Genomic DNA, 19206 nt, shown 5'->3' with positions numbered 1-19206 from the left:
GACCTCCTGGATATGATGCGGGATCCTCTCAATCCAACGTTGTATCCTCCACTGCTCTAGATCATCCCATGCCTGCTTCTATACTATCTCTGCTTGGCTCTTGCTCTTTGGGGCTCCCTTCTTTGTCGTCTCCCGCTTTAGATACGGCCAACACGGCTCGATCATATTAAGATCAGGCGAGTTGGGGCACCAAAGTAGTCTTAATACTTCAGCCGCTGAGAAGACTATAGCTTATGCATAGTGGGCGTAAGACGGTGCAAGGTCTTCCTGAACAAGAGCATCCGGACTACATTGCTTAGTGTACGGAATAAGCTTCTTCATTAGGATCTCCGTTTGGTAGCGATACCAATTAATACTAGAGCCTTCTCGTCGTATAAGCTTGCCGTGCTTTGTATCCCACCTCCATTAAGGAGCTCGCCCGCCTTGATTCCGCAGTTTCAAACGCCTTATACCAGTCTCTAGCTCCTATTGCTTGCGGAGGATAGGTTCTAGCTTTGTATTCAGCTCCTTAAGGTCCTTCTCGGCCGCCTTCCTCTCTTGCGGGGTCTCTGGATGCCAGATATAACATGGCCCCTTTGAATCGTATAAGAAACAGCCCCAGAACTAGAACTCGGCATATCCCTTCTATCGCTTGCGAATGCAAGACTTAATAAACTTCTCCTTAGGGGTCCTCCAAACTCGGTAGCCACTACGACGGTGATTTAAGACGATAGATGTCTCGTCGGACTAGATAACCCGCTTCCAATCTTTAAGAGTCCAGTACTAATAGCGAAGATAGAACTCAAGGCGATCCTTCTTCATCTTCTCTGTCAGACCAGGCTTGCGTGTTGGCTTTGTCTTCTTTATCCTAGCGGCGCGGAGGATACGCCAGATAGTCATCGGCGAGATAGTATTACCTAGCTCTATGGAGATATAAGCGCAGGTTATCTTACGACCAAACCGGTCCTGGCGAACCTTCTTAAGAACCGCATCTATTTTATCGCCTTGCTTCGAGGGACGGCCAGTCTTTAGAGTATCGCGGACGTGTTCGTCGAGGATAATAGGGCGGGAGCTATTTGGATCGAAGCCGCGTTCAAGAGCTCTGTTAGCGAGGTTGTTAAGAGCGCGGGCCTTGACGCCGGTAATCGCTTCAATCTGCTTATTATCGAGCTGAACAATAAGCTTGAGAGTAAGCGCTTGAGCGCGCGTAGCGATATCGTAGTAAACCATAGTAAGAAGGTTCGTTGAAGGAGGATGCTGATGGAAAAGGACGTACGACTGCGGGGAAGGACCAAATACAGCTGTTGTAAATACCGGCTAATTCTGCCGGTTGTTTTTTAAAGCGGTGAGTATTTTCTTTTGGTAGCGACATCCGTACACGAGACGTTCCCCATATACTGCCTTCCCCAAACTTTTATTTGAGGGAAGAACACACCACCTCATCTCACCTGTTCTATCTTTCCCCAGATAAACACTCATCACACGATCCATTCACAACATCCGTTCACGATCCTTGACTGCGCCTTGGAGTCCCATCACGCTCAGTGATAATGATTTTACCGCCATCACTTGGGAAGTTCGTAATTGAACATCACGTAAAGGAGGATCGGCCTTTCAAACAATCAGGCTCCTAATACTCTTAACAACCTAATTTTAAAACGAAGAAGATAGTGGCATGTAGTAACGATGTGGCCACCTTTTCGTCTTGGTACAATAGCACTCTGATACTCTGGGTACAGAAGAGCTCGATCAAACCAAGGAAATGCCGCTTCTTACGTTTTAGAGAAGCTGTTTTCAAATCCGACATCACCTCCGGCTTTCGGATCCGGCTCCGGCATAATTGCAACAGGCTCCCGCGCCGGAGTGGGTCGCACTGGTCCGGCCAAGCTCGGCCCCACAATCACCGTGCGGGGCTTGCTTTCCAGGTTGCAACGTCGAGCAACTCCAACTGCTGCACCTCTGTCAAAACCAACGGCCCAACGAACCCCGTCTCGACTTCAAGCAGCATTTGCTGAATAGCCGGATTTTGGCTCGAGCCCACAACTCCCACACGATCAACATCTTACCTAGGCAAACGACCAACAGCACCCGGGAAGCGCCGCATCATCGTCACCGCAAACCCGACCGCATCCACCACGCTCCGCCCGCTCTTGCACCTCCCCCCGTTCGAACCGCCCACCATGTCCATCATCCGCGAGCACACGCAAGCGACGCTAAGCGACGCGTGGCGGACCATCAACATCGACGCGCTGCAGGAGGACTCGTCGGTCAACTTCGACACGGCGACGCTGCACCCGCCGCAGCCCGAGATCAGCGAGGGCGACGCACGGCAGATCCAGTCCCAGGTGCGGCAGCTCCTGCGCGGCGGCGACGCCGAGGGCGCGCTGCGCGGCTGCCTCGAGACGCCCGTGTACAACGGCGGCGAGCTGGCGCGCGAGACCCACCTGCAGACCGTCATCGAGGTGCTCCAGAGCATCAAGGCGAGCGAGATGACTCCCATGCTCCAGAGGATCTACTCCAGCCCCGGGGGCAGTGAGTGCTTGGATGTTTTGATGAAGTACTTGTATGTTTTTTGGCCCTTTCTCCCTCGTCTCTTCGTTACGATTCCAAGATTGCTGGCAATTTGGCTGATGCTCGATGTCTTGCAGATACAAGGGAATGGCTGGGTCGTCATCATCTTCTGCTGGTAGCGCTCCCCGGACACCGAGCCGCATGACGCCTCAACCGACCGGCTTCAGCCAGGTTGGAGCGAGACCTGGTGCCCCGGCCGAGTCGACGGGCGCGGCCATGAGCGTGTTGCTTAGCTGGCACGAGAAGGTGGTGGAAGTGGCGGGGCTGGGTTGTATAGGCCGGGTCATGACCGACTGGCGGCGAGTGTAAAGCGTGCTCTTGCGGCGTTGGGGAATATAGCGATAAGGTGTTTAAAACGCAAGTCTTCGGCTGCCTATAGACATGGTTGGCGTTCTGCAACGAGGGATGCGAAGACATGCTTGCCGGAGGATCCAGCTCATCCGTTATGACTGCATTTCATGGACTTGGACAACCACCGAGAGAAGAGATGAAGAACCGACCGCTAATAGTAGGCGCAGTAACGTCAGTCAATTCGCCGTCTTTCAAGGTATTCCTACATAAAATGCCCTATACAAAATCGAACCCCCTACTTCTGCTCTAGGATATCCTTCAGATTCACATCTCCGCTCCCCCTCTTCAGCGGCTTCGGTTGGTTCGCACCCTCCTTCCACCCGATCATATGAATGATCCTAAACGTCGCCGGCAGTGTCCCGTCCTCATTTCCGTGCAAAGCACGATAGATGGCCTCATTCGCCAGCAGCACATCCCGCCGTATGGCACCCATCTCCCGCCCCAACACGGCGTTCCCCTCGCCCATGGCCTGCAGATCCTGCATCAGCGCGAACGTGTCCGGGTAGTCCACCACGATGTCCTCCACATCGACCGTCAGCATCTGGAACCCGGCCCGCTGCAGCAGCCCGCCGACGTCGCGCACGTCCGCGAGCGGCGAGACGTGCGGCGAGATGCCGCCACGCCGCTCCTGCTCTGCCAGCTGCAGCGACGTCCGCAACTCGAACAGCGTGTCGCCGCCCAGCATGGCCCCGATGAAGGGGCTGTCCGGCTTCAGCACGCTGTTGATCTGCGCCAGCACCCCGGGCAGGTCGTTGATCCAGTGCAGCGACATGCTGCTTAGGACCATGTCGAAGGAGGACGGCTCGAACGGCAGGGACTCGTCGTCGGCTAGCACGTGGCGCGTCATGTTGAGCTGGCTGTTGAAGGGGAGGTCGGCGTCGCGGTGGAGGAGGGCGACTGATGACTCGGCGGCGACGAGCTCGTCTATCTTCGCCTGCGTCGCAAGGGGCGGGGAGACCGGGCTGGACGGGTCGGGATCGGGGTTCTCGCGCGTTAGAGCGCGGGCGATGTTGCACGAATTCGCGCCGAGGTCCAGCACGCGGGGAAACTGGCGCTTGATGTCCTGGAAGCCATGATGATGCTGTGTTAGTGTTTCGTGCAGTAGGGAACACTATCAGGGGCCGGCGGGGGAGGCATGCCAGTAACCGCTCACACACGCGCATGGCTACCTCGTCCTTGAGGTAGTCGGCCTGCCTGCTGATCTCGGGATGGGCTGCTGCCCGTTCCTTTTGCAGCCATTTCGTGCGGCTGTTGAACACTTTGAAGACGGTGCTGCCTGAAGCCTGGACGGCGTATGTCCGTCGCGTGCAGTGGGGTGCTGCAGGCAGTCGTAGACTCTGCGGCCGGCAGACCCGAGGCAAATTCAGCCGCATTGTCGGAGTCCTGGCAGGCAATGGCCTAGCATTGCCGCAGTTGTATGATGTCAGGAGCTGATTGCGGAAGTTGACAGCTTAATCGATAAGCGGCAAGAGCCACACATCGCATCGCAAGCCACAGATGGTGGGCCACGAGCAGCTGCGGCTCAAGTGGAGCTTGGTCCATGCGGGGCGCCAAATTGATGTGCAGGGGGTCGGCAGCTAACGCGACGGGAGGACGGACGACCAGTCCCACTGCAACCCCCTGAGCGACGTTGTCGCCGCCGAGCAACTCGACTTACTCGAGACATGCACCCGTTGTCTGACCGAACTCGATTGGGCTTGCTGAATTAATTCACTTCTTCTGGACGCTCAAGTGAGATGCAGGTGACCGAGGCGCCCGTTTCCCGGTGACCTCCACGCGCACGCGACGAGTCAGGTCTTCCGCTGTTCCGCTCTCGCCGAACCCGCCCCCGAGGTATCGATTCTCCTCGACAATGAATTTCTTCTGAGAGCCTGTCACCATCACGTCTGGCAGCCAATATCTGAAAATTAGCCGACGGGACTGCGAGCACGGCTGGATCAGTATAGGAGGAAGAAAGTCGTCCAGGTCTTGGCTCGATTGCGGATTCTGCCTGCACGCTGCAGTTGTGAAAGGGAGGTGCTGCCCTAATACTCCAAGATGTCGTCTTCAGGGCCAACCGGCTTTCTGGGCCGGTCCAGCAGTAGCAACTCGAACATGCGAGGACTCGTCCAATTCATCGCCGACCTTAGGAACGCCCGTGCACGCGAGCTGGAGGAGAAGCGCATCAACAAAGAGTTGGCCAATATCCGGTATGTCCATCCGTCATCTCGGCGTTCTATCCCAGTCATGCTGAATTGAGTGTCTTTTAGGCAAAAGTTTAAAGGTCCGCATGCTCTGCTGATTGTCGCCTGGCATGTTGCTGACACACTGATGCAGATGGCAATCTGAGCGGATACCATAAGAAGAAATACGTCTGCAAAGTGGGTATGGCATTTCTCTTCGTGACAAGGACAGGAAGCTGACTCGGGAGCAGCTCCTTTACATATACATCCTCGGTTGGAACGTCGATTTCGGCCATCTTGAGGCTGTCAACCTCATCTCGGCGACGAAGTACTCGGAAAAGCAGATCGGTTATCTTGCAATGACGCTCTTCCTGCATGAGAAGCACGAACTCCTGCATCTAGTGTTCAACAGCATCAGGAAAGACTTGCTGGACCACAATGAGCTGTTCAATTGCCTGGCACTTCACGCCATAGCAAACGTTGGTGGTCGGGAGATGGGAGAAGTGCTGAGCGGAGAGGTCCACAGGCTCCTGATCTCACCGTACGTTTTCGTTCCCGGATTTGCCCACTGCGGACTTGGGACTGACCCGCGGACAGGACTTCCAAGGCGTTTGTTAAGAAGAAGGCTGCATTAACATTGCTTCGACTCTACCGAAAACACCCTGGCATAGTTCAGCCACAGTGGGCCGAGAGGATAATATCCCTAATGGACGATGTCGACCTGGGGGTGGCGCTGTCCGTGACGTCCTTGGTAATGGCCTTGGCGCAAGATAATCTGGACCAGTACAAGGGCGCATATGCAAAGGCTGCCGGGCGGCTGAAGCGAATCGTAATCGACGGAGAATACTCGCCGGATTATCTGTATTACAAGGTCCCATGCCCTTGGATTCAGGTCAAGCTTCTGAGGCTGCTGCAGTACTTCCCGCCTTCAGGTATGTTCCGTTACCGGTAGCCGTCAATGGGACGCAATCTGACAACATGTAGAGGACAGTCATATCCGGGGAATGATCCGGGACTCACTCCAGAAGATCCTGGATCTCGCCATGGAGCCGAACAAGAACGTACAGCAGAACAATGCGCAAAACGCGGTCCTTTTTGAAGCCATCAACCTCATAATCCACCTGGACACCGAGCATGCCTTGATGAAGCAAATATCGTCTCGGCTTGGCCGTTTCATTCAATCGAGGGAGACCAATGTCCGTTATCTGGGATTGGAAGCCATGACCCATTTGGCGGCCCGAGCCGACACGCTGGAGCCGATCAAGCAGCATCAGGATGTAATTATCGGGTCGCTGAAGGACCGAGATATCAGCGTCAGACGGAAGGGGCTTGACCTCCTGTACAGCATGTGCGACGCCACGAACGCGCGGGTCATCGTCGGTGAACTTCTACACTACCTTCAGAACGCAGACTTCGCCATACGGGAAGAGATGGTGCTCAAGATCGCCATTCTGACAGAGAAATATGCCACCGACGTGCAGTGGTATGTCGACATATCCCTTCGCCTCATTGCCATGGCGGGGGACCATGTGAGCGACGAGGTGTGGCAGAGAGTGATCCAGATCATTACGAACAACGAGGAGCTGCAGGTCTATGCGGCGAAGAATACGCTCCAGTACTGCAAGCAGGATCACTGCCACGAAACGCTGGTCAAGATCGGTGCCTACATTCTCGGGGAATTCGGTCATCTTGTTGCCGAGGAGAGGGGATGCAGCCCGATCGAGCAGTTCCTGGCGCTCCAGAGCAAGCTCCCTGCCTGCTCGTCGAGCACCCGGGCGATGATCCTGTCGTGCTTCGTCAAGTTTGTTAACTTGTTCCCCGAGATCAAGCCGCAGCTTATCAGCGTCTTTAGCGTCTATAGCCACACGCTTGATCCTGAACTCCAGCAAAGAGCATGCGAGTATCTCGCCCTGGCGACGATGCCCACGGACGATCTTCTTAGAACCGTCTGCGATGAAATGCCGCCGTTCCCGGAGCGCGAGTCCGCCTTGCTCTCCAGGCTACACCAGAAGCACTCCAGGACAAGTGACAAGAGGACATGGGTTGTCGGCGGGAAGGACGCCAACGCGGATGTGGCCGAGCTCACCATGGCCAAGCAGGGCAGTCTTAGGAGAACCTTTACCGCGAACGACCATCCAAACGGTGCCTCGTCCGCCACCGCGGCTAACGGAAACTCAGCAGCCAACGATCTCATGGGTCTCGATATGAGCAATATCGGACCCGCCGAGGCCAAGGCACTCAAGCCGCCCAACCTTGCCAGCGCTGCCCATCTCTCACCCGGTTGGGAGAAGGGCTTCAACCGCCTCCTGCTCAAGGCGGACGGCGTTCTCTACGAAGACGGTCAGCTCCAAGTGGGCGTGCGGTCCGAGTACCGCGGCCAGATGGCGTGCTTGATCCTCTACTTCACGAACAAGACACCCGCACTCATCAGCTCTTTCACCACGACGCTCGACCTCGACGCGTCCGAAAAGGGCAACCTGACCTGGGACATCAAGGGCCTGCCGGACACCACGCTGGCACAGGGCGCCCAAGCCCAGCAAGTCATTGTGTTCGAGGCGAAGAAGGTGTTCGAGAAGAGCCCAACCATTCGCATCAGCTATCTGGCCGGCGCGCTGCAGGCCATCACGCTGAAACTGCCCCTGACGATCCACAAGTTTATGGATCCTGCCGAGCTGTCGGCCGAGGATTTCTTCAAGCGGTGGAAGCAAATCGGCGGGGCGCCGCGCGAGGCACAGCAGATCTTTGGGCTGGCTGCCGGGTCCAAGAGCAGCGGGCGGGAGATGACAGAGAGTTTCGTGAGGGGCGTCGTCGAAGGCTTCAGGTGGGGGGTGCTGCAGGGGGTCGATCCGAACCAGAAGAATTTCGTCGGAGCGAGTGTCGTGCATACCTCGGAGGGCGGCAAATACGGGTGCCTGCTGCGGTTGGAGCCTAATTATTTAACCCAGGTAAGATTTGCTCTTATCCCTTTTCTAAGGGGTTGAAGGTCACGTCTGGCTGACGAATATTTTAATTTCACAGATGGTGCGATTGACGATTAGGGCGACTGATGACAGCCTCCCGCCGCTGCTCTTGAAGCTGATGGAGGCCAGGATTGCGCAGGGGGTGTCGACAGCGCCGGAAAGGCCTGTGCCGCCCTCTGTGACCGAGATTTCGGATTCGTTCAGGAATATCATGGTTACTACTAGTAGTAGGTGAGGTGAAATCGAATGAAGCTGAGGTACGGGGCCGCCCACGCTGCGTTTAACAACTGCAGGCGACCGGAGGGAAATTGTGAGGAAGAAGATCAATGCAACAGCTGTCTTGGGACCGTTGTCAATCGTTGGAGAGCTCCACAGTTATTAAGCTAGCTCTGCCTTGGGCACAGAAAGGTGGATGTCCGCCATTATTAGCCTTGCTTATTCTTTACATGGTACATCTTGGGCCGATCAACGTAGCTGTTGTAAATTGTAATGGATCAAAAACCGAGGCTTGAACACGACTTGGACAGGTGGTGGCCCCTCTCCATCGCTCAGTTTGAAGTAAGAGTAGTAAAGCAAAGGAATGCCCTACATCAAACTCCCGGCCTCCCTGGCAATGAGCAGCGCGGGAGTCGAGCACTTCGCCTTAAACTGTAGAGACGAACTAGAAGAAACCAGCGGAGCAGTAGAAAATGATAAAAACTCAAGACGGAAGAAGAAACAAAAAGAGAATGAGGAAAGCAGAAGAAAAGCTAGATTAATGATTAGGATCGACAGCCAAGTGATTCTGGTTCCCGTCTCCTTATTAGGTGCGAATTCGACCTTTATATCGATGCTCTGTGCACGGTTGCTTGGCCAAACAGCGGCTCTGCGTGTGACGGCCGAGTCATGACGACATGGCCCGAGCTCCTGACGGGGGGTTGGTTTGGAGGGGGGTGCGCTTCCACAACAGTTATCTTCCCCAACGGGAATGGCAGCTGATCGTTGATCCCTCCAACAGCATCTCTTGTCGCACCAGGCAGTCTTGCCAAAGCCGGGGTCTCCACGAATAGGTTGCCGTTCGGAACGATTGACAGGACACAACTGCATGCACAGATATAGGCAGGCAAACTTAGCGATACCGCCGCATCTGATTGCAGCAACGTCCTCTTCAGCCCTACAGCTTTCACCGACAGACACCCCCGCACTCGCCGCCACAGCAGCCTGCCTTCTGACCGCAGCCGGACGCTTCTCACGACAGCTACGCCACCATGTCGGGCAGCTCACTCAACTTCGTAACGTTCAACCAAGACCACAGCTGTATTGCTGTCGGCACCACCAAAGGCTTCCGTATCTACCACACGGATCCATTCTCCAAGGTCTTCAAGAGCGATGAGGGTAGGGTCTCACTCATCGAGATGCTCTTCTCGACCTCGCTGGTGGCACTGGTGCTCTCCCCTCGCCAATTGGTGATACAAAACACAAAGGTCTGTTGACGGGCGCTGTTTGCATCGTACTTTTCGCCATTAGAGACTGTTCTGACACCGCTTGTAGCGTGGTTCCATTATCTGCGAGCTCACCTTCCCGACCGCCGTACTGGCCGTGCGGTTGAACAGGAAACGCCTGGCTGTGGTGCTTGAAGAGGAGATCTACCTCTATGATATCTCCAACATGGCCATGCTGACCACGATCGCGACATCGCCGAACCCGAACGGCATCTTCGCTCTGTCGCCCTCGTCAGAAAACTGCTACATGACATACCCACTTCCCAAGCCGCGTGAGGACCAAGGCGAACGGCGACCCGCCCATGCTCCTCCCCTGTCAGCCCTTGTGCCGCCGACGTCCGGGGAGGTCATTGTCTATGACACGGTCGGTCTGAAAGCCGTCAACGTGATCGAGGCACACCGATCGCCCCTCTCCTGCGTGGCCCTGAACAGCGACGGCACCCGGCTCGCCACAGCATCCGAGACTGGCACGATAATCCGAGTCTTCTCCGTCCCAGACGGCCAGAAACTCTTCCAGTTCCGCCGCGGAACTATTCCATCCAGCATATACAGCATGTCGTTCAACCTCGCCTCCACGCTGCTCTGTGTCTCATCCGCATCGGAGACAATACACATCTTCCGCCTGGCCAGTCCTAGAAGCAGCACCGGCGCGGGAGGTACCGCTCGCGCGGAATCCGAAGCCCCAAGCTCGCCCCGCACAAACCGCTGGTCCCGAGCCCGCAGCATCGACAGCGCCGACTACTCGCCCAGCGGCAGCACGACCGGCTCGTCACCGCGCGGCGGCGAAGGGCCCGAGTATGCCGTCCCGCCAGCCGCGGGTCCCAGCAGCAACAACGGAGGCAGTGATGCCGCGGCGCCGTCCAGGGGTCTGCTTGGCAGCATGCTCCGGCGCTCGTCTCTGATCGTGGGTCGCAGCGTGGCCGGGGCTGTCGGGTCCTATCTTCCGCAGTCGGTGACCGAGATGCTGGAACCGCAGCGCGACTTTGCGAGCATCAAGATCCCCCGGCCGACCAACACGCCGGGGGCGAGGAATAACATGGCGCGTGGCGCCTCTGCGCCTCTGAAGAGCCTGGTCGCCATGTGCAGCAATGCACCGCAGGTCATCGTCGTGACTAGTGATGGCGGCTTCTACATCTATCATATCGACTTGGAGAGGGGTGGTGAGGGATATCTCTTGAAGAAGTTCTCGTATGTTTTGACTCTCCCCCCTCACACTCTTTTGTAGTCGATCGAGTACATTACTTACCGATTCTGCGCTGTGTAGTATCCTCGATAGCGACGACAAGCTAGAGTCCTCGGCGTACGGTTCATAGGAGCGGACCGACGCTGATTGGGAGCGGTATCGTCTTGATACAATCTTTCCGCTAAGGGACCTTGCAGCAGGGGGGGATCGGCGAAGTGGCGAAGGGAACACACCCGAACCGTCCCACGATGGGCCATCCACAGAGGATGATGAACGAAGCTTATCGCATTCATAGGAGGTTGTTGATTAGTCGGGGTTCTTTATTTTGTTATTGATGGAGAGTTGGTTGCTTCGGGGGCTTTTTTATGGGTCTTGCGGCGAAAAGGGTAGGGCAATCCGTGGCGTTCTTGGGAATCTCCGGATCAGGGAGTCGGGAAGGTTATTGGAGTCTCACCTTTTGCTGCATAGCGGTTGGCGTTTTGGTCTTTCCTCTTGCTCCTGGTCTGTATTAACAGTCAAGCGAGGGGATCTGGATATCGAGGTAATTCAGTATTGTTTGGCCCCAAGTAGGTGATTTGGGAGCATTGATAATTCAGAATTCCAAGTTGAGGGGAGCCTGACTGGGCTTGCTGGTGACGCTATCACTGTGTGATTGCCCTGTTCCGGGATGAGCAAACTGCATTTGACTAATAGCATACCTTCCTCCGCCTGCTTGTCTTTCATGCAGAGATGGAGAGTGGGACGAATACACTGTACACCTCGCCCACCTTGGCTACAAGGAAACACTCCCCTTCTTTGCTTTTACCCCTCCGACCCACCGCCGTGTCGTAGGATATGTCCGCGGCTCATGTGCCGCAATAGGTGAGGTTGGCTTATGGCTATGTGTCCGTCTGGCTGATGGATGGCTCACGACGGGTCATGGATGTATTCGACCCGACCGCTTCCGTTTTCATGAGTGGTACTATGCCATATTCAGAATCCACACAATGCAGAGCAAAGGCAAACAACAACACGCAAATAGGTAGGATGAGATTGTACCCTTTTCCCACCATCACTACAAAGGCACCTTGCTATCCGGGTGTTCTGAACCGTTTTCCATTTCGTAATACCTGAGCCAGTCCATTCCATTTGATATCCACCTGACCCTGGAGAGAATAAAAGAGGCCTAAAATGACAAACCCAAACAAACAGAAAGACCCAAATCCCCAAGGAAAAAGGAAATAAAAAGGCAATCCAACCCAGCCATATTTCCCCCAAACGAACAAAATTACAACGCGGAGAAGCAGAGAAAGCAAGACGCCGGTCGTCAATAAGCGGAACCGATCCCTTCCTTGTATTGTACCAAACCAATCCCGCCCCGATCCCAACCCGCCGTTCCATCCCTGATATCCAATCCGTTGCCCATCCCCATCCCAACAAATAGAACCTCTCGGACATTTAGAGGAGGAAGATTGGAGACGAAGGTAAAACATGGTACTAAAATCGTGGTAGGTAGATAGATAGATAGATAGCTGTGATTCGGAAACTCAAAACGCTGGAATAAAAGAAGTATGAGAGAAATCGAAACGGTCGTGTCGTATAGTTGTTTTGTGATAGATAAAGCTGGTTTTCGCTTGTATGCGTATGCGTGCGTATGCTGGCGCTGATGTGAAATTCCAGGTAGTGAACGTTGTGACGAAGCAATATACGCAGTCGGGTGGTTGAGGCAGGATCGGTTGAGGACGGAGGCAGCCCTCCTTCTTGAGCCTCCCTTGCCTTTGTTGTTTCAGTGGGACAGGTGCCCTCCATGTCGGAACAGGGTGTCTGTTGTAGGTCGGAGGCGAGGCTCGTCGCCTGCGATCAGGAAAGCCACAAGCAATCAGTCTCCCGCCAGGGGTCGACTTTCCCGCTGGCCATTCAGCTTCCCTGACACATTGCACCACCGGGGGATGCTATCCTTCCCGTTCATCGCGCGTAAGGCCTGTTCATCAGAGCGATCTCGCGCGCAATCTCGGCCCACTCGAGCTCCCTCTTGAAGCCGCCTGCTTCCTCGCTCGTACTGTCGCCGGCACGCAGCAGCTCCTCCCACTTGAGCAGCTCGTACGCGAACCGCAGATGCGGTTGGATGATGACGTTCAGCCGTCGCGCGCGCACGAAGCAGTATGCCCGCGGGAACGACAAGCCCATGCTGCGCATGACCTCGGCAATGCAGATGGTGGCGCTGCGCGAGACGCCGACGCGGCAGTGCACCAGCGTTGCTGTGCTGTTTGTGCGGCCGCGGTCTGTTATCCCACGCGTTAGCCTCTCTCTTCATCTCATCTCATCTCAGAGTCACCAACGCCAAAGTAACCCGGACAGGTCAGGACAGACAAAAGAGGGAAAAGAACATACCAATGAAGGCCAGACATCGCTCAAACTCGCTCGTCAGGGGGTCAATGCCGTTATCCTGCACCCCCTGCACGACGCAGACATTCTCGGGGCCCCACGCCTCGAGCTCACCGTCGCGCCACATGGCCGTCTCGCCCACGCTCAGGATCTGCCCGATGCCCATGGCCCGCAGCAGATCCGGGTTGTTCGCGTGACCCAGGTTGCCGAGGTACATATACTCCGTAATGCGGCTGGGGAAGGAGCCGTCGAACCCGGCAGCGAACCAGCGCGGCTCGTTGCGCGCCAGTTCGCCGATCTCCGTCAGGGAGAGTTGTTGTCCTTGCCCGGATCGTGCGGGTGAGTCTTGCAGCAGCCGTGGCGTGATGGCGCTCAGCATGGCCACGTCGGATGGATAGGCGAAGCAGTTGCGCTGCTGGGTCGTGTGCAGGTCCAGCCAGGCGTCCGGCACGGGACGGCCCATGCTGAAGCTGTGGTAAGCCACGGCGAGCATGGTGGATTCTGTGTAGCCGTCCCCGCAGTGGATGAGTATTTTGCGCGGACGGGAGGTCGGGCAGGGGGGAGCTGACGAGACAGTCGTTGCTGTCATGGGAGTGTCACCGTCAGCGTCGACTTCCACCTCGGGTTGCTGTTCCTCTGGTTGTTGCTGGTCCTTCGTGGGGGTGGGGAGAGCAGGACGGGTGCCGTGAGCGAGGTGGTAGATCCATTTGCAGGTCTCTATGATGCCGTCTGCTTCGGCATGGGACCAGGTAGGAGCGAGGATGCTCCCGGAGGAGGGGAAGTCTACGTGGAAGTGCTTAGTCTCGTCGTCAGGGGCCTCAGCGATGCTTTGCAGCAGAGCAGGGTTCAGTCGTCCCAAGTCGCTGCACTCTATCAGGACGTCGTAGTCCTGCTCCTCCTCCGATCCGGACTCGGGCGACGGCCCCAGCCAGACGTTGTGCGAGATCTCTGACGCCCGCGTCATCTCGTACATCTCCCTCCTCTCCTGGTTGAAGAAATCTAGCACGTTGCCCGTCAGCAACCCCTCCGCGTTGACGGCCACGATCTCGGGGTGTTTGTCCTGGATCTCGGCAAACGGGCTGACGCAGACAAAGGTGTTGTACCTGGGCACGTGCTGGCGCAGGATTTCGTTCCTGTCGCGCCATCTCTGCTGGGCGCCGGCAATGTCCCAAGCAAGCTTGCGCACAGCCGCATCGTCGTCGCCATAGACGATGATATCGGAGGTCATGGCCGATTTAGCCGCCTGTATCTGGAAATTGCGCACGGAGAAGCCGTCCCGGGGATCAACCTCGAGGAACTCGACGGTGGCGCTCCCGACTTGGAGGAACTCATGCGGCGCGATGGCGCCCTTCAGACGCGAAGCGTCCAAGTTACCGTCAGCCTTGACAACGGTAATCCCGCGGAGGCAGGGAGGCGTCCGCCTCTGGGAGCGTCTCCGGGCCATGAAGAAGGTCTGCTGAACATGGTTGTCCGGATGGAGGCCATGGAGCCAGGGGAAGACCCGGGAGGGGTCGGGCAGGGGCTGTCGCGCGAGATGATCCAGGGCGGCAGCCACGTCGTCGGCGTCCACCTTGTAGAGTGACAGACTGCCCATGTCCACCCGTGGGAACTTGTCCGGGGGATATAACAGCGAACGTTGCAGCTGGTCCTCCTCTTTGACCGGAGACAGGGGCGGTGTGGTCGGCTTTTCTTGGGGAATCGGCCCCGGCGGGCACACAGGAATGTGCTTGTTGGGCACGGGAGCGGGACACTGCGTAGAGTGGCCATCAAGTGTAATCGTCGGCGTCGTGAGAGAGCCGATGTTGGATGTCGGCCGATGGGGTGTAATGGGCCGGGAAATGGTTATTGTTGCCATGATGGTGCGCTGGCGAGGAGTTCACGGAGTTGTGGTTATCCCAGAAGCGTGGCCGGCGACCATGGACACGCGAAACACAGGCCCGGAGAGCGAGGCTCGGAAGGAGTGCGTGATGGATGACGTTTATTACAGGAGATAACCAGAGGCGATTGTAGGCTCCTGGAGGGCTTAAGCGCCTTTGGGCGATCCCGTGCTGGTCGATGTTTACAAAGATATCGCCAATGACTGAGGTAGTAGTCCTAAAGGAAGAGAGGAAGACGTCCCTGCAAGCAGCCACTACACGATCGCTTGATAATTCTGATGTCTTCGTCGAGGACGGGACGAGAGAGAGACGCAAGTGAGGAGTTGAGGGGGAGGGAGGATGCAGCCTTATCACAGACCCCTGTGTCTTATGTGAAGCGGGTTGGCTGTCTTCCAGGTTGTTGCTCATAAACGACACAGTGCAGCTACTGCGCGGCAGATAAGACACTTGTGGAACAGCAATGGCGTCAGTCAAAGCGTCAGTCAAGGCGCATCTATCCGCAATGCCTGCGAGCGATCGACTCCAGACTCTAGAGTGCTAAAGGACAACGCTACCATGCATTGGGGTCGAAGCAACAAAGAAAGGGAAAAGGGTGAGATTGCGACAGCGGAGACAGAAGTAGGAACGAAAGTCAGAAAATCAGGCAATCAAACATGGGATGGAATTGGGCCCAGGAGAGGCGTCAGGTGAGCTGGAAGAGAGATGGTAATTTGACACGTCCACGGCTATGCTGATCCTAGTTTCTTCAACAGTTTCACCCTCACTGATGCCGCAAATGAAGCGAATTGTTTGATGGGGATACAGATTATCATCCTGTGAATCAAGCTGGCAGTGGCCAAACGAGGCGATCTTTGAACTCTGAGAGCTCCGCGGCGCCGGTGGCGGGCTGCTGATAACGCTACGTACCTACGCAGATCTGCGCCAGGGACCCATCACCACGCGAGTCATCACATACCACAATAGGTTTCGCGGCGGACATGCAACAACGAAGCATCAATCTTCCGAAACTAACTGGTAATGATCTCGCCTCAAGTCTGTCCCTATCCATTGTTTTATCCTCACTTCTATCGACTTTCACACGTCAAGAAGCTCGGATGGAGAGGAATCTGAGCGCGGGTGGTGACGTTCCCAGAGCGTTCCCAGCGTTCATTACGCGGAGAACGGACCCGCTGGGCAGAACAAGGGGGTGTGTGCGGGCTGCGCTGTCATTCGTCAGGCGCTCTCGATGGTCTCGCGCTAGCAGATCCACCTCCCGCTTTAGCCTCCGGCTTCCATCCCAAGCCAATGGCTCACAACATCGCCCCACCATCGTGCTTAACCTCTTGCATTTGCATGGTGGGTGACCAATTGTCGGCCATCACCAATCCAGTCATACAGAGCCGTAATCCAGCGCAGAGTCGCAGCTCGTCCCTTTGAGCAACGGTCAAATCCCACTGCTTTATGCTAGTCTCCTGTAGGGCAGGCTCATAGCGGGGCTATGATGAAGGCAATTGGGATCGACCTACGTCAATCCTCTGCGAAAGTTCTTTTTGACTTTCCCTCAGGTTTCTCATGTAGCGGGGGAACCTTTCCTGTGAGCATGAAACCATTAAATCGCCCCTGTTCTCTCTTGACAATCGGGAGAGAGGGGGGAAAGGACGGTGTGTTGGGTTTTGATCGTCCCGAGATCTTGGGTTTGTAACCCGGCCTTGTTCCGGCTAGGGGTGTGTGCTCGTAGATCACGAGACGAACGAGGCCACAAGCTTTACCAATCGGTCAGCGCATTTTCGCCGGGATTGCCATTGTCGATATGGCTCGAACGAGTTACCCCGTCCCATAACCACCCGAAAGGAGCCAGTGACTAGGGGAAGCTTGCAGACTTGCAGCAACCCTAATGTAATGGTGACCAGACGACCTTCAGCTGTGGGCATTTCTTATCTGATCGAATTCCGATATTGAACAGAGCAGGAAGCGGGAGTCCCACAGGTCAGTTATCCGATTCGAGACACCATTGTTGAGAGTTATCGAGTCTGAAGCTTTACCATGTAACTCTAGGTCTCCGGCTTGTCTGTCGTCTTCCATTGTACTCGTAGCATACATCAATGGGACGAACCTACACAGTAAACAACTCTAATACGTTGTCTCACATCGGATGAGACTGGCGAAAACTGGCCCCGCAATTCGGTTGGCGTGCCAGTGCGGGGCAAATTCTGCTTGTTTCCCGCAGTTTTTGCGGCCCCGCCCGCCGATGCTCGGCACCGCCTTCCGCTCGCCAACCTTCTGACTCTTTTTCCATCTTGCTGTCCGCTCCGACCCCGAGCAGTTGGGTCTAATCACAACACCGACCGCTCGCAAGCAGTCTTTATTGATACTGGTAGAGCGGCAGCATGGCAAACAGCGCTGCCACCAACGGGTCTGCGGACCAGACGCACACCGCGTCCCAGCGCTACCTGAGCACGCGGGGTGATGATAGCGGTGTAGGCCGTCCCTTCCCCTAGTACCAAACAAGTCGCGCCGCTCACCAGATGAGAACTTGAAACCGCTAATACGTTGAGGATAACAGCTGTCCTTTGAGCAGGTCGTCCTCAAAGGCCTCGCGTCCGACGGCGGCCTGTACATTCCCGAGCAGATCCCCATCGCTACCGAGTGGCAGGATTGGAAGGACCTCTCCTACGTCGACCTCGCCTTCAACGTCTTGTCGCTCTATATCTCGCCTTCCGAGATCCCACCTGAGGATCTCAAGGACATCATCCGGCGTAGCTACACCACTTTCCGCTCCGACGAGGTCACCCCCTTGATCCAGCTGCAAGGAAACATCCATCTGCTGGAACTCTTCCACGGGCCGACGTTCGCTTTCAAGGATGTTGCCCTGCAGTTCCTCGGAAACCTCTTCGAGTACTTCTTGGTGCGGCGGAACGAAGGGAAGACGGGGCGGGACAGGTATCACCTTACCGTGGTGGGGGCAACAAGCGGTGACACGGGCTCGGCCGCCATCTATGGCCTGCGGGGTAAGAAGGACGTCTCGGTCTTCATGCTCTATCCCAAGGGTCGCGTGAGCCCGATCCAGGAGCTCCAGATGACCACGGTCCTCGACGCCAATGTGCACAACCTCGCCGTAACGGGTAACTTCGACAACTGCCAGGTGAATTTTGCTCCGCCTTCCCAGTTTTACTGTACCGTTGTTCTTACATGTACAGGACATTCTCAAAACCCTGTTTGCAGACCCCGACGCCAACTCTACCCTGAAGCTCGGCGCCGTCAACTCGATCAACTGGGCACGCATCCTCGCCCAGACCGTCTACTACTTCTATTCCTACTTCTCCCTCGCCCGCCAACAACCCGACACGTTCAAGATCGGCGACAAAGTCCGGTTCTCTGTCCCATCAGGCAACTTCGGCGACATACTGGCCGGCTACTTCGCCCACCGAATGGGCCTGCCGGTCGATAAGTTTGTCATCGCGACAAACGAAAACGACATCCTCGACCGCTTCTGGAAGACGGGCCGGTACGAGAAGAAACCGACCCACGGCCCTTCGGCCGCCGGCGGCCTCCCTGAGGACGGGGCCAAGGCGCACGAGGACGGTGTCAAGGAGACACTTTCTCCGGCCATGGACATCCTGGTTTCCTCCAACTTCGAGCGTCTCCTCTGGTTCCTCGCGTACGAGTTCGCGTCGAGCGCGGGTATGGACGACGACTGGAACAAGAAGCAGGCCGGCCAGGAAGTCTCGTCCTGGCTGCGCGCGCTCAAGGTCAAGGGCGGCTTCGGCCCCGTGTACAAGGACGTACTGGAGGCCGCGCGCCGGACGTTTGAGAGCGAGCGGGTCAGCGACCAGGAGACCCTCGACACCATCCGGAGCCTGTACCGCGAGGTCGGATACGTGCTGGATCCGCACACGGCCGTGGGCGTCGAGGCCGCCAGGAGATCGGCTGCGCGCGCCGGCTCCGACGTGCCCATCATCTCGCTGTCGACGGCGCATCCGGCCAAGTTTGCCGGCGCCGTGACCCTCGCGCTCAAGGACGAGGAGGGGTTCGAGTTTGATGCCAAGGTGCTGCCGCCCGAATTCGTCGGGCTGGATCAGAAGGAGAAGAGAGTCAGAGAGGTGGAGAATGACTGGACGGCGGTGCGGGAGGTGGTGAAGACGGAGGTGGAGGAGGAGCTGAAGGGAGAGAGGTGACAGGGGGAAAGGGGGTAATGTGTATTATGTTGGGGTGATTCCACGATGCCTCCCGTGGTTGTCAATTCTTTTGCATATAATTCACAGATAGAGATATGCTCGAAAGGGGTTGGGTGAGATAGGG

General features: G+C 56.4%; 6 protein-coding genes across 6 annotated transcripts; 4 read left to right on the top strand and 2 right to left on the bottom strand.

The window, feature by feature from the left end:
- The first annotated feature begins 1874 nt into the window (after positions 1–1874).
- B0T15DRAFT_227895 (actin-related protein 2/3 complex subunit 5) lies at positions 1875–3051 on the top strand. The gene is made up of 2 exons (XM_062862905.1): positions 1875–2542; positions 2628–3051. The coding sequence occupies exons 1-2, from the start codon at positions 2160–2162 to the stop codon at positions 2857–2859; spliced, it is 615 nt and encodes a 204-aa protein (XP_062719824.1). The 5' UTR covers positions 1875–2159; the 3' UTR covers positions 2860–3051.
- A 72-nt stretch (positions 3052–3123) lies between these two features.
- Positions 3124–4386, bottom strand: B0T15DRAFT_227882 (S-adenosyl-L-methionine-dependent methyltransferase). Its single transcript, XM_062862904.1, has 2 exons — positions 4041–4386; positions 3124–3964 (listed from the first exon to the last, which is right to left on the bottom strand). The coding sequence occupies exons 1-2, from the start codon at positions 4272–4274 to the stop codon at positions 3137–3139; spliced, it is 1062 nt and encodes a 353-aa protein (XP_062719823.1). The 5' UTR covers positions 4275–4386; the 3' UTR covers positions 3124–3136.
- Positions 4387–4508: 122 nt separating this feature from the next.
- Positions 4509–8258, top strand: B0T15DRAFT_557470 (adaptin N terminal region-domain-containing protein; the record flags this gene model as incomplete). The annotated part of the gene is made up of 7 exons (XM_062870447.1): positions 4509–5090; positions 5151–5164; positions 5218–5261; positions 5315–5604; positions 5661–5995; positions 6048–8008; positions 8082–8258. Exons 1-7 carry the CDS (start codon positions 4939–4941, stop codon positions 8256–8258), a joined length of 2973 nt encoding a protein of 990 aa, XP_062719822.1. The 5' UTR covers positions 4509–4938.
- Positions 8259–8993: 735 nt separating this feature from the next.
- On the top strand, positions 8994–10919 carry B0T15DRAFT_227819 (WD40-repeat-containing domain protein). The gene is made up of 3 exons (XM_062862902.1): positions 8994–9486; positions 9554–10692; positions 10769–10919. The coding sequence occupies exons 1-3, from the start codon at positions 9271–9273 to the stop codon at positions 10815–10817; spliced, it is 1404 nt and encodes a 467-aa protein (XP_062719821.1). The 5' UTR covers positions 8994–9270; the 3' UTR covers positions 10818–10919.
- Positions 10920–12631: 1712 nt separating this feature from the next.
- B0T15DRAFT_512243 (uncharacterized protein) lies at positions 12632–14906 on the bottom strand (the record flags this gene model as incomplete). Its single annotated transcript, XM_062867966.1, has 2 exons — positions 12632–12948; positions 13058–14906. The coding sequence occupies 2 exons, from the start codon at positions 14904–14906 to the stop codon at positions 12632–12634; spliced, it is 2166 nt and encodes a 721-aa protein (XP_062719820.1).
- A 2388-nt stretch (positions 14907–17294) lies between these two features.
- B0T15DRAFT_512242 (tryptophan synthase beta subunit-like PLP-dependent enzyme) lies at positions 17295–19082 on the top strand (the record flags this gene model as incomplete). Its single annotated transcript, XM_062867965.1, has 3 exons — positions 17295–17384; positions 17471–18049; positions 18105–19082. 3 exons carry the CDS (start codon positions 17295–17297, stop codon positions 19080–19082), a joined length of 1647 nt encoding a protein of 548 aa, XP_062719819.1.
- Positions 19083–19206: the final 124 nt, after the last annotated feature.

This window comes from Chaetomium strumarium (genome assembly GCF_033439665.1).
Source record: "Chaetomium strumarium strain CBS 333.67 chromosome Unknown B0T15scaffold_5, whole genome shotgun sequence".
Classification (NCBI taxonomy): Eukaryota; Fungi; Ascomycota; class Sordariomycetes; order Sordariales; family Chaetomiaceae; genus Chaetomium; species Chaetomium strumarium.
The sequence above is the reverse complement of the archived record's forward strand: the minus strand, read 5'-3'. Positions and strand labels throughout refer to the sequence as shown.